At 40.1% G+C, this 13601-nt stretch overlaps 1 protein-coding gene across 3 annotated transcripts in view; it reads left to right on the top strand.

Annotated features, from left to right (window-relative positions):
* The window catches only part of F8 (coagulation factor VIII), a 156844-nt gene that overhangs the window by 41197 nt on the left and 102046 nt on the right, over positions 1-13601 (top strand). For all 3 annotated transcript variants that reach the window (XM_087813524.1, XM_016216918.2, XM_016216917.2), the window contains exons 4-6: positions 6047-6259; positions 9527-9595; positions 10908-11024. In XM_087813524.1, the coding sequence (XP_087669650.1) occupies positions 6047-6259; positions 9527-9595; positions 10908-11024 (399 nt within the window). The remainder of the gene's footprint in view (positions 1-6046; positions 6260-9526; positions 9596-10907; positions 11025-13601) is intronic.

The raw sequence follows: 13601 nt of genomic DNA, 5'->3' as shown, positions 1-13601 counted from the left end.
AAAATGCACAAAGCAACACACAGGCAGAGAGTCCACCCTGCAAGGTCCCGCTCCCCGTGTGCCAAGGCCTCCAGAGGGAGGGGACCCAAAGTTAGCTCCCTGCAGCTCCCCCTGCACGGCTGATCTCCATGCGCCACCACAGCCTCCCTCAGGGCTGGTCACAGATCCCAGCCTCTCCGCACTGGGAGCTCAGGGCTGGAGGGCTCTCCTCCCCTCCCCCACACCACACAGATTCAATACTTTTGGGGGCTCAACACAATGCCCTACAGGGAGGCAGAGGGTTCCAGTGTGCGGCTGCTCAGTGCAGTCCTTACCGCTTGGGTGCCAGACACTTTGGGACAGCCTTTCCTGTGGTCGACACCCTGAGCATTAGACAATGGTCTTTTCTGCCACTAGAAGCTTTGTTTCCTAGGAAGGCGCTGTCCCCTCCTCAAGGACTTACTGCTTCCCTGGGTCCCTCTGCCCTCCGTGCGGGGCACTCCTTCCCCTCTTGTCTGCTCTGGGTGTGAGATCCCCGCTTTTGGAGGCTGGTCAGCACTCTGGAACCTCCCTCCCCCCCAATTTCTAAATGTGGATGCCACCATGTCATCAGAGCCAACTAGGTGAAGCACAGGCTGACCTTGTTAAACAAATAACCTGTTTGGCCACAGACCCCATTTCAGCTATCTTCTCCTTAAACTTTACAGTGCAGGAAGGGAGGGAAGAGGGTGCCACAACTGACTATCATGCTGTCCAAATAGATTATGACATATATAGATAAAGAAGATTCAAGAAAATCATTAATAAATTATTGGAGCTCGTGCCCTATGTTGTATAGCCTAACTGTGCTTAAATGTTGACCAATTTCTCATTCTGAAATTGGAAGACCATATATATGTGTGTGTGTGTATAAATTTCAGAGAGAGGAAGGGAGAGGGAGAGAGAGATAGAAGCATCAATGATGAGAGTCATTGATTGGCCGCCTTCTGCTCCATCCCAGGGCTGGGGATCGATCGAGCCTGCAACCTGGGCATGTGCCCTGACTGAAAATTGAACCTCGATCTCCTGGATCATAGGTCAATGCCTAACCACTGAGCCACTCCGGCTGGACAGAAGACCTTAATTTTTTGAGTTGCACTCATAAGGCCAGGACCAACCTGGGTTGGGGAAAGGAGACAGGATGAGGCAGGTGGTATAGAGGAAAAGTGATGACAGGTTCTAACCTGGCTGGCTATTTCCATGAGGCTTATCCACTTGGGAGCTTCTAAAACTAATCTAGGGGAATTTTAGAGAGGCTAGGGTTCTCACAATTTTGCAGCTGGGGACTGAATATAAGGATGACTCTTTTGTACCCTAAGCCAGGTTAGGTCTGGGAAAATGGATTATCTAATCTCTCACACAGGCATCTACTGTGGTTCTGCCCAGGAACAACACAGTGAGGTGATGGCCTAATGCCCATGTGATTTATAGACCTATCACGAACCTTTATATTTTTATGTTATGATCCACAAGCCCCTGATCTTCTTATACTTATCTGGGGGCCCCAGATTGTCAAGTAAATCTGTGGTGATATTGAATATCATTCTAGATATTTGTTGACTTTTCTCATATACTTTTGTAAAGTATCTGATCAAGTATTTAAGTATTTCTCCTGTTGCAAACAAATGAGTTGTTTATCATTTTCTTATTGATTTGTAGAAGGTACTTTATATGTTCTGAATATAAATCCAATGACAGATATAAATATTTGCATATCTTCTTCTAGTCTGTGGGTTGAATTTTCACTATCTTAATTTTCTTTTGATAAACAGAAGCTCTTAAAGTGAATGAAGCATGGAAATTCAACAGTTAATGAAACACAAAAATTTATCACATTTTTCCTTATATTTCAGAGCTTTGTGTCCTGTTTATTAAGACATTTGTGTATCCCAAAGTCACAAAGATTTTCTTCTACGCTTTGCTTTAGAAGTTTTAGTATTTTACCCTTCATATGTAGGTCTGTGATCCATCTCAAATTGATTTTTGTGTATGACTACCTCATAGCATTTTACATAGCTTTATTGAGGTACAAATTAGATACCACAAAATTCATTCATTTAAAATAGTTTGATGACTTTTAGTAAATTTAGACAATTGTACAGACATCAACACAATCCAGCTTTAAGACACTTCTGGCACTTCAAGAAGTTCTCTCTTTGTAGTTCAAGCCCCATTCCCACCCCCTGTCCTAGGCAACCACTGATGAGCTTTGTATCTCTATGGTTTGCAAAACCTTTTCTGGAGATACCTTTTTTTTAACTCCTCATCAGAGGATATTTTTTCCATTGCTTTTCAGAGAGAGTGGAATGGAGAGAGAGTAAGAGAGAGAGAAAAGAGAGGGAGAGAAACACTGCTGTGAGAGAGACACATCGATTGGTTGCCTCCAGCACATGCCCCAGGACCTTCCAGTCCACTAGCCGATGCTCTAACCACTGAGAAACTGGCTAGCCTGTCACTTTAATCTCCCAAGCCATCTCTGGTAAAGTGTATTACTGTTTAGCAAATAGTTATACCCTCCCCAGAGTAGGAGTATATTTCCCCATCATATTGATCTTGGCCTTAACCATATGACTTGTTTTGGCTAATAGAATCTAAAAGCTCATGATATAAGCCAAGATAGGTCACATGAAGTGTCTGTCAAAGGAGCCAGAGCTGCAAAACTTTGAGGGAGATCTGAAAGACAGCATGGGAACATACAAGTCAAGAAGTATCAACTCAAAGCTGCTGAGCAGAGATCAGGTAAAGGATAAATAGCTGAAGGCACCAGAGAACAGGTTAGAGTAGCACCTGAAGTACAGCATTTGGCTTGTATTGGAGCAGTTGTGCCCACGGCTCACTGAGCTGTGGCCCTCCAGGACTGAGACCAGTAAAAATCCTTGGCATGTGGACTCATAATGTGTTGCAACTACTACTGAGCCCAAGAATTTGGAATGTCTGAGCAGGCTGGTATCCAGGGGCCTAGGCTAGGTCAGGGGCAAAGCTGACCCACCAGCTCCAGGGAGTTGAATACAGGGTTATCTAGGATAGACAGTACAGCAGAGGCTGGGCAGAGAGAGGATGCAGATACAAGACCATAGACAGACATCAGGGGACAGAAAAGGATTAGGGTTGGGGGTGGAAGGTGAACAAAGGGATTCCCAGAGCCCCTGGACCTAACCACAAGGTCTTTGCATAAAGTACCCAACAGGCTTGATTACTGAGAGCACATTGCTTGCTGAGACAGCTGTCAACTTCAAAACACAGTGGTTGCTCATTTTCACAATGCCCTGGTATGGTTTTAAAGCATGGTAGCAGATACCTTGACACACCTCCCACTGAAAGCAGGAATCTATATTTCTTTCCCTTTAATATGCAATAGGCTTGTAACTGCTTTGACAAATAGTGTATAGCAGAAGTGATGCCATGTGACTTTTAAGGCTGTCATAAAAGAAAATTCTTCTTGGAGTCCTGAGCTGCCATGTAGGAAAACTGAGTCCCTAAGGTTTCCATGCTGTGAGGAAACTAAAGCCAAATAGAAAGGCCATGTGTAGATGTTCTTGTCAACAGTTCCAGCTAAATACAGTTTTCAAGTCATTCCAGCCTGGCTACTAGATATGTGATTGAAAAAAGCCTCCAGATGATTCCATCACTCAGCTATTTGAGTTATGTCAGGTGATGCTCTGGACATGATGGAGTAGAGAAGCCATCCTGCCTGTGCCCTGCCTGAATTCCTGACCCACAGAATCAGTGAGCACAATAAAGTAGTGGCTGTTTTACACCACTACATTTTGGGTGGTTATTCAGTTTTCTCAACAGGAAGTCCTATGATTTCCTCAACTTTTCTCTTTTCATTGTGTATCTCTAACCCAAGAGCACTTGAGAAAGATTTGACTTGTTCAAGGGATAACTACAAAATTACTTCCTTTCAGAAGTGGACTTCTGTTGATTCGGTACACTCCTTAGGATATCTTCCATGCAAAAGGCACATTCCCTGAACTCTCAAATGTCCCAGCAGTGTCTTTCCTTGTATAATAGAAGATGAAAATGACACAAAACACATTCTGCTTAGAATATTTGCAGGTGGCTAGTGTATTAGATCAGAAGAGACTGATGGAGGCAGAAATCTTCCAATAGAAATACACATTAATAGATATGTAAGCTTCAGGGGTTGCACACAGTGTTTTTCCCCAAGCACCACCAACTTCCCTTGGTCTTCACAATCACCTTTGTCTTGATTGAAGGATAGACCTTGTTATTATCAACTTGTGTAGCTCTGAAATTTCAAGTTCAAGCCTTCAACATTTTTAGTATTACCTCCTATTTTTCCAGTTATTATTCTCTCACTGCCCACTCAGACAACTCTTCATTCTCATTGAGATCTACCATCACCTGATCCTACAATTCTTCACCATATATTTCGCCCCTTAATTCTTCATTTCCCTCCTTGCCCAGCTCAGATGCCCAGGCTCTTCACAACCATGGTGCCCTTTTGTGCATTCACGAGTTCCTAGCCTCCTTGATCCCCATTCTATTCACTTGGCTAAGCTTGTACCGTAGTTAAATCTGTTCTCCAACCATTCTGCTAGCCATCAAGCGAATGGCCATAGTTGAAATAAAAATCACAAACCAAATGGAGATGTATCACTAAGTTCATAATACCTCATCTCAAGTGGTCCATCAGCACTGCCTGGCCATCCTAATGCTACATTTCTCCCAATCCACTCACTGTCCCTGTCCCCAAGAAAGCTATACTGTTTTACACATTCTTGGCCTCTTATCTAACCTCCCATACCCCTCTCCCAACCTTAGTATTAGGAAAAGTGGTATTCTTTTTTTAATTAAATGTTTCAAACAAAGAAGGGTATAGAAAATAACATAAACAAACATGTACTCATCACCTCACTTTGCCTAAACTTAACATTTGGCCATCTTTGCTTTATTTAAACATTATAGATACAGTTGATAACCCTTCTGTACCCCTCCATGACCTCCTTCCTCCCTGTCCAAACTTATCCACTATCCAGAACTTGATACCAACCCACAATCACACAGACAGCTGAACCACATACTCCATCCCCAGGTGCCAACTCAGGTTTTTCAAAATATCCACCAAGCTCTTCCAAGCACAGGTGTTGGTCTGCTCTTGCTTCTTGATGAAACCAGTTGTCCCTAATGCCCACTGGAGGAGGTGCCCCTATACCCCAGAGAGGCTGACTTTATAGTGGGTACCACCCACCTGGACTTTGGGGGTGGCCTTTGGCTGCTGAGAGTTTGTAGTAAAAGTATTGGCAGAGCAGGGGCAGTGCAGGGGTCACTTGCACTGCTCTGTTGGAGGTGTATAATTGTTGTGGGATAACATGGGGCATAAATGAAGAGTACTCTGAATGTTTTGGCTTCTCTGGAACTTCAGTTGCTAGAAAAATGTTTCAATAGAAGCATAAGTGTTATGGTCAATTCCTTTAAATATTTTCTACTTCTGTCCACTGAAATGACCTAGATGCAATGATACATCATCAACAATGAACACATATAGTGCTTGATTTACAATAGAGGTATCAGGCTAATCCAGAGATCAATTTTAACATCACTAAGGATAGGACAGCCAGAAAATATATGCCCCTGATGTGATCTTCCCCTCTAGAGAGAACCAAGTTTAAAACATTTTTAAATAATCTCTGTGCCTTTCTCTTCCCTGAACCTCACCAGTGCTTATTAAAGAGCCTGGGACAAAGTATGTACCCAAGATATGTCCATTGAGTTGAATTGACTTCAATTAGGTTAAAATATGCAATAATGGAAACAATTAGTTGATTAAAGTATGGTGGTCTCATTGAGAACCACTCAACCACTTATGTTTGCATTAGTGGTCTAGAACTCCCCTAGAATATACGAGGCTTCTCCCCATTTATAGATGCTGCTTGTTAGTCTTCCAAATTAAGTTGCAGAAAGGCTGTTTCTCGTCTAGAATCTACTGGTAACAATAACTTGATATGTTTCCCTGAGTGGATAATGGACATAAAAGGTACAGTTTTATGCATTCTGTCTTTAGGTGCTGGATATGAGGATCAGACCAGCCAAAGGGAGAAGAAAGATGATAAAGTCATTCCTGGTGAAAGTCATACCTACGTATGGCAGGTCCTGAAAGAGAATGGTCCAATGGCCTCTGACCCACCATGTCTCACCTACTCTTATCTTTCTCATGTGGACCTGGTGAAAGACCTGAATTCAGGCCTCATTGGAACCCTGCTGGTTTGTAGAGAAGGTAAGTGTAAGAAAGGGTAGGACTGAGAGAAAATAAGCAGGGAAGTACAAACATCTGGGTCTATTCATAGAAGATAGCATTTATGTTCTTTAATCTTAAAAAGGTTCCTTTTCCCTAGCATCCTGCCCATGAAAAGGAACATAATTTAGTTTCCTAAAGGAACAGATGCTCATCCTGTGTTGCCACAATGCACTTTTAAGGTCAGGAAAAGCCAACTTCTGGAATTAGGTCTTTCTTCTCAAAGCACTGATACTTTCTCCTTCAAATATCACATGGACTGTCCCAGTAGTGCCTTTGTAAATTTTGTGTTGGGTTCCTTGAAAGTTCCATGGAGGTAAACACAACCAAATATGTGATCAATGATGTACAGACTACTTTGGAAGGTTAGTTTGTTAACTCTAACAACCCAAAAGCATATAAAAATCTGAGAAAAGTAAGAATGAAAAGACAAGCTACAGACTGGGAGAAAATATTTTCCAATCACATAATTGGCAAGGGACTTATATCCAGAATATATAATGTGATCTCAAATCTCAACAATAAGAAACAAACAACCCAATTTTTTTAATGAGCAGAGCAGATCCAGAGACATTGAAACATGCAACAGACTGAAGTAATTCGGGGGGGGGGGGGAAGAAATTAATCAAAGAACTTATATGCATATATACATAGCCTGTGGACAAACAATAGTGGGGGGGGGGCTGGGGAGGAGGCAGGAGTGGGGTGGAGGGAGTCAACAGGATAAAAAGGGGACATATGTAATACTTTCAACAATAAAGATAATAATAATAATAACTGGACAAAAGATTTAAATAGATACTTTACCAAGGAAGGTGTACAAATGGCAAATAAGTATGTGAAGAAATGCTCAATGTCATTAGTCATTAGAAAAATGCATATTAAAACCGCAGTGAATACTGCTACATATCTATTAGAATAGCTAAAATAATAATTTAAAAATTGTAAAATATGCTGGCAAGAATGCAGAGCAACATTGTTGGTGGGAATTCACAATGGTAAAGCCATTCTGGAAAACAATTTAGCAGTGTGATATGTGATATAAAATAGGAAAAATATATTTGATCTTCATCCCATTCCTGGCAGAGCACCTAAAACCCATGAAATGTCCTGTGATGATGCAGGCAATAAGTGTATCCTTTGTTGTGATCATGAGGTGACTTTTGGAACGCACCTAAGGTTGGGGATTGGTTGCCAGTGGGGCCAACCATGTGATTAAGGGTTAGAACTTTCAGTCCCACTGGCCTGATCTCAAGATGGGGAGAGGTTGGAAATTGAGTCCAATTGCCAATGGCTAGTGATTTAATCAATGATGCCTATGTAATGAAGCCTCCATAAAAATCCAAAAGGACGGGGTTGGGGAGCTTCCCAGTTGGTGAACACCCAAAGGTGCTCTGAGAGTGGTGTGTCCAAAGAGAGCATAGAAGCTTTCTCCTCTTTCCCCATACATTGCCCTATGCATCTCTTTCATCTGGCTGTTTCTGTTATACCTTTTTATAATAAACTGGTTATCTAGTAGCTAACATGTGTCTCTGAGTTCTGTGAGCCAATCTAGCAAATTAATGGAACCAAAGGAGGGAGTCATTGGAACCTCGGATCTATAGCCACCAATTGGTCAGAAGCACAGGTGACAACCTGGACTTGCAATTGGCATCTGAAGTGGTGTGGGGAGAGCAGTCTTGTAGGACTGAGCCCCCTTAACCTGTGGGATCTGATGCCTCCAGGAAGATAGGGTCAGAATCAAGTTAAATTGTGGGACATCCAGTTAGTGTCTCAGAATTACTTGGTGTTGGGGAAAAACCCAACACTGAATTGGTTTCAGAATTATAGGCAGTGTCTTATAAAGTTAAATATAAACTTTATTTTCATGCCAGAGTATTTACCCTAGAGAAATGAAAGCTTAACATTCTTACAAAATCTGTACATGAGTGTTCTCTGCAGCTTTATTTGTAATAGCCAAGAAATGGAAGCAACCTAAATGTCCTTCGATAAGTGAATGGTTAACCAAACTGTGGTACATCCATACCATGAACTACTACTCAGCAATAAAACAGAATATAGTAGTGATACATGCACCAAAATGGATAAATCTCAAAGGTATTATACCAAGTAAAAAAACAGTCTTTAAAGGTTATATATTGTGTAGTTCTATTTATATGATATTCTCAAAAATGCAACTCTGTAGTGATGGAGAACAGACCAGTGATTGCCAAGGGCATGACTATACATACTCACACAAACACACATATATATAATGACTGCATATGACTATAAAGGGTTAGAAGGAGGAAATTTGGGGGTATGTTGGAACTGTTCTGTATTCTGATGGTGGTGGTTTCATGAATCTATACCTGGGTTGAAACCCATAGACTTAGTCACCAAAAGTAAAAGGCAGTTTCACTATTTGATAATTATAAATATAAAATAAGAATTAAAATGCTTTCAAACAGCTTTGCCTGTATTTTAAGTTTGTGTTAGTGAGTTACTTTATTTGTCTAATCTAACTTTTACTTCCCAAGCATCAAGGGTACAAGAGAGACAAAAGGGGAATATCATAAGCAAAATTCTTCCTATTCAAAATAAGCCTTAAAAGAAAACTTTCTAATAAAATGAAGAAATAAAATGCTAAGAAAGACAACAAACAAATTCAACTATTAATATATGAAGCAAACTCATTTTAACATTAACAACTTTAAATATTGGTGTACATGGTGTTCATTTAAAGTATGACTATAGATGTTTAATATGGTCAGTTGTTATTTTGCTCATACTTTTTGTTTATTTACAACTGCAGAAGTAAGAAATGTTAAAACATAATAGAAATTCTCTATATTAATTGCATATATGCACATTTTCCATGAACAGTGTGTATGGTTTTTGTAATATTTCTTTTTCTCTTTCTTTTGCTCTGAACACATACATATATATTATATAAAATATGATTATATGGGCTTGTATTTTGAGTCTTTCTCATTTCATTTTTTAGTAATTCATTTTAATTGTATTTTATAAAAGTAATGGTCTGGTCTGCAACAAATTTGAAAAAAAAGTTCTTTGCCCCAAATAGTTTTAGAAGCAGTGATATAGGAGACCTGACACCAAAAAAATGATGTTATGGTAAAGTTAAAGAGACAAAGGACTACATTTGTGCTTACTTTCAAGCTGTTGATGAAGTAATATCTCCTTCTAGTGTGAATTTTCTATAAAAGGATTTTCAATAGGCAATAAATGTTCTCACTTCTTTTGCAGGGAGTCTGGCCAAAGAAAGGACACAGACCTTGCATGAATTTGTACTACTTTTTGCTGTATTTGATGAAGGTTAGTGACTGCAATCTGGATTTTAGGCTCCTGAAAGAAAGCAAATATATTAATTTATTCTGGTACTTGAGATGAGGGCTGCTATTGTCCAAAGGAAGTGATTATAGAAAGATCATAAACTACATTGCTGTTAAGGAATGAAGGAGATGGAAATGACAATGAATTCCCCTCCAAAACATGCACCTTTGGTTTCATTGGCAGCTATGAGGTAAGAAGATACAGGAGCTGGGTAACAGGTTAGCCTCATCTTCTTCATTAAATCCACCATCAATGAGTTTTTGCTTAACTTAAGAAAATTTTAATAAAAGTTGTATATTGTATATATTTAAGGTGTACAACATGATGATTTGATATACATATACATAATGAAATAGTTACTACAGTCAAGCGAATTAACATCCATCTCACAGTTACCATTTGAGTGTGACAAGTGCACCTGAAATCTACTCTCTTAGCATATTTCCAGTGTTCAACACACTCTTAGTAACTATAGTTATCATGCTTGTACCTTATATAGCCAGAACTTACTCATTTTAAAACTGAAAGTTTGTACCCTTTGAATAATATCTGCCATTTCCCCCACCCCCAGCTCCTGGCAACCACCGTTCTACTCTCTGCTTCAATGAGTGTACTTTCTCTCATCTTCATCTCTTAACTTTTAAGTAACTTTGGCAAGTTACTTAAACTCCCTGTGTTCAGTTTCCTCAAATTTAAAATTGAAATAATAGTACAGTTGACTTTGAGCAACATGGGGATTACGCTGACCCCCTGTGCAGGTGAAAACCCACGTATAATGTTTATGGCCTCAAATGATGTTATAAATATCCAAATGGCCCTTGGCAGAAAAAAGGTTCCCCACCCCTGCCATAGAGGATTGGTTCTAGGAGCCCACCGCCTCAGATACCAAAATCTATGGGTGCTCATGTCCCTTATATAAAATGGCATAGAAATGCATACAGTCGGCCCTCCACATCCAAGGATTCCCAACTGTGGGTTGAATAAGCTAATGAACAGAATAAAATCCTCATGGCGCAAATATTCTCCCTTCTAGTTATCATTTGTCATTATCCCTTCCCTGTCATGGACAAATATATAGAGAGAGATAATCAGTTTGAGCTGGAAATGTCTCCCTTTTGGTAGTTGTCTTCTCCCTCTCTCTGATTTTGATGGCAAGTCATCCATTCCTACTGTGCTGACAAAAATGCTTAAGGTGTAAGCAGTATTTGCCCATGGGAGAGAGGGAAGGAGAAAGGGAGGGTCAGTCATGAGACAGACACTTAGCTGGCCCTACATTTGCATCCTCTCTCATCAGGGAAAAGTTGGCATTCAGAAACATCTGAGTCCTCCACACAAGCTATGGATTCTGCATCTGCTCGGCCCCGGCTTGAAATGCACACAATCAATGGCTATGTAAATCGGTCTCTACCAGGTATGTACACACTGTCTCAAGAATCCTCAGGGTCTTCAGCATTCACTACGAGAGCTTTTTTCTCCAGTTCTCTGCAGATAGCCCTGCACCCCAAGGGAAAGCCCACTGAATTCTGGCCTCTGGCTGTGGGCCTTAAAGTACAGTGGCTGATTCCTCCTCCAGTTACCTAAAAATAAGGGCCTGCCCATGTTCACAGAGCTCACAGATTTCTCTTTCCTTTTGCTTAAGTATAAGTGGGCAGCCAAGGGTGAACAGATATTTAAAGAAAATCAGAAACATGAAAGAGATATTCAAAGATAAACAAAGAAAATAATAATCCCAGAAGAAAAAGAGATAATGCTTAGAACAGAAGAAAGCTTGTCAAAAGCTCTAATTAGTACTTTTATAAAGATATAATAACATACTTAGTTAATAATAGGGTTCTATGAAAAAATGATCAAAAAAAGAATATGCTCATAAAAATTAGGAATACAATGGCCAAAATACAAATTCAATAGAAGGTAGGTAGAATAGAGAAAATCTCCCAGAAAATAAAACAAAAAAGAGATTGAGAATATATTTTAAAATATATTTGAAATTAAATGCATGTGTTAAGAATGAAAAGATTTGAGTCTTTGTATTAAAATTTCACAACAGGATAAACAAATAAAAAAGATTCCAACACAAAATTACGATTGTGGAATTCCAGAGAACACAGAGGAAATAGTTAAGCTCCCCCTGGGAGAAACAGGTCACATAAAAAGACTTGAAAATTAGACTGGCAATATAATGAAGCAATACCTTTAAAGTTCTAAGGTTTTCAACCTGGAATTCATAGCCGAACTATAAATCAGTGTTGGGGGAAGAATAAAGTCATTTTTGGAAATGGTAGCCCTTAGAAGCCATTGAAGATGTACTACAGTAAAACTAGGATATAAACCAACAAAGAGGAAGTTGGAAAATTTAGAAACACAAGAAAATAAAAAAGGACCAAGATGGATACTTTCTTAACTCTTTACTGTATTTCCAATTATTCTATAATGAGTATGCATGATTTTAGAATTAGAAAAGAAATTAACTTTCAATTCATGCAAGTCCTTGCTCTCATATAGCTTATAGCATAATAGACATATAGTAATCAAATAATCATAATAATAAATAAAAAATTACAAACCAAGAATTACTCTGAGGGAAAATTACATAATTATTTGTAAACATAATAAAAGAGAATGATCTAGACTGGGAAATCAGAGAAGGCTTCTCTAAGGAAGTGCAATTTAAATTGAGCTTTGAAACAAAATTAGGAATAGGAAAATGAGATGATGTGCAATGAGACTGAAGAGGTACCAGGGATCTAGGCATTCAGGGCTTTCTAGGCCTGTCTAGGGAGTTTGGACTTGATTCTATATGGAACGGCAGCCACTGAAGAGTTTTGAGCTGAAGGATACTATAATCAGATCTGAAATGCAAACATAACACACTAGTTTCCTTGTGGGTGAAAAGCTTGGAAGGGAGTAGGGAAGACCTGTAACGAAGCTATTCCAGTGGTTCATATATGAGATAATGGTAGCAAGTTTGGATTCAGATGATGGGGGTAGTAACGACAGTGAAAAACAGATATATCTGAAAGCTTCAGGAGCCAAAATAAAAAATATCTATATTCTAAAAGTATCTAAACATACAGCTGCTTGGGTTCAAATTTGAGCAAGTTAACCTCCCTGGACATGGGTTTTCTGTCCTCTAAGAGAAGGATGGTAATAATTTCTACATTCAGAGAGTTATTGTGAGGAGTGAATGAGTTAAAACTTGTAAAATACTTTGGACAGTCCTTGAAATAAAACAGGTGCTCAGTAAATATTTGTGTTATTAATTACATTGTCCTAATTGGTGTTAGATTGGATGTGAGAAGTGAGAGTGGGGATAATAACTCTCCTGAGATTAAAGATGGCGGTGGACTGAGTGGAAGCTACACTGACACTTTCCCAGGATCAAACTGGAATTACAACTAGAATATAGAAAAACCACCCTGAATAATCAACTGCATCTGAAGATGAGCTGGAGAGCACCCTCATAACCAAGGAGGAAAGGGGAGACCACATAGAGACTGGTAGGAAGTGCAGAGGCACGAGAGGGCTGGCTGGGCTCCCACAGGCAGCAGAGGAAGGTCCAGAGGGATATCTCAGCTGTGGGGGGTTCCCACTGAGGACTCTGGGGCATAAATTCAGGCTGGGCTTCCTAGCCAAGAGCACCAGAGCTGAGAAAGGTGCCCACATTACATCTGGCTGTGAAAAGCAGCAGGGTTTCTGTCAGCCAGGGAGAAACAGTTGGAATTGCAGGCACCGTCTTAAAGAGACAACGCACAATGTTTTCTGTGCTGCCACTCACCTTGGGCTCCAGCAGAGGGAGGGCAGAGTGGACTGAGCTGTGTGAGGAAAATCTAGGGTTATCGGATCTGAAGACAGATCAGAAGTCACCTATCTGGATTCCTGTGCCAAGTCATTTCCTCATACTGCAGAGGACATCTTTCTCAGGCAGACAATTTTCTGCCTTTTCCTGGGCCAGGAAACAGTTGCCCCAACCTGCTGGAAAACCTCTCCC

This window comes from Miniopterus natalensis, chromosome X, assembly GCF_054644295.1.
Source record: "Miniopterus natalensis isolate mMinNat1 chromosome X, mMinNat1.hap1, whole genome shotgun sequence".
Taxonomy (NCBI): Eukaryota; Metazoa; Chordata; class Mammalia; order Chiroptera; family Miniopteridae; genus Miniopterus; species Miniopterus natalensis.
This window is presented reverse-complemented; position numbering and strand designations above follow the sequence as displayed.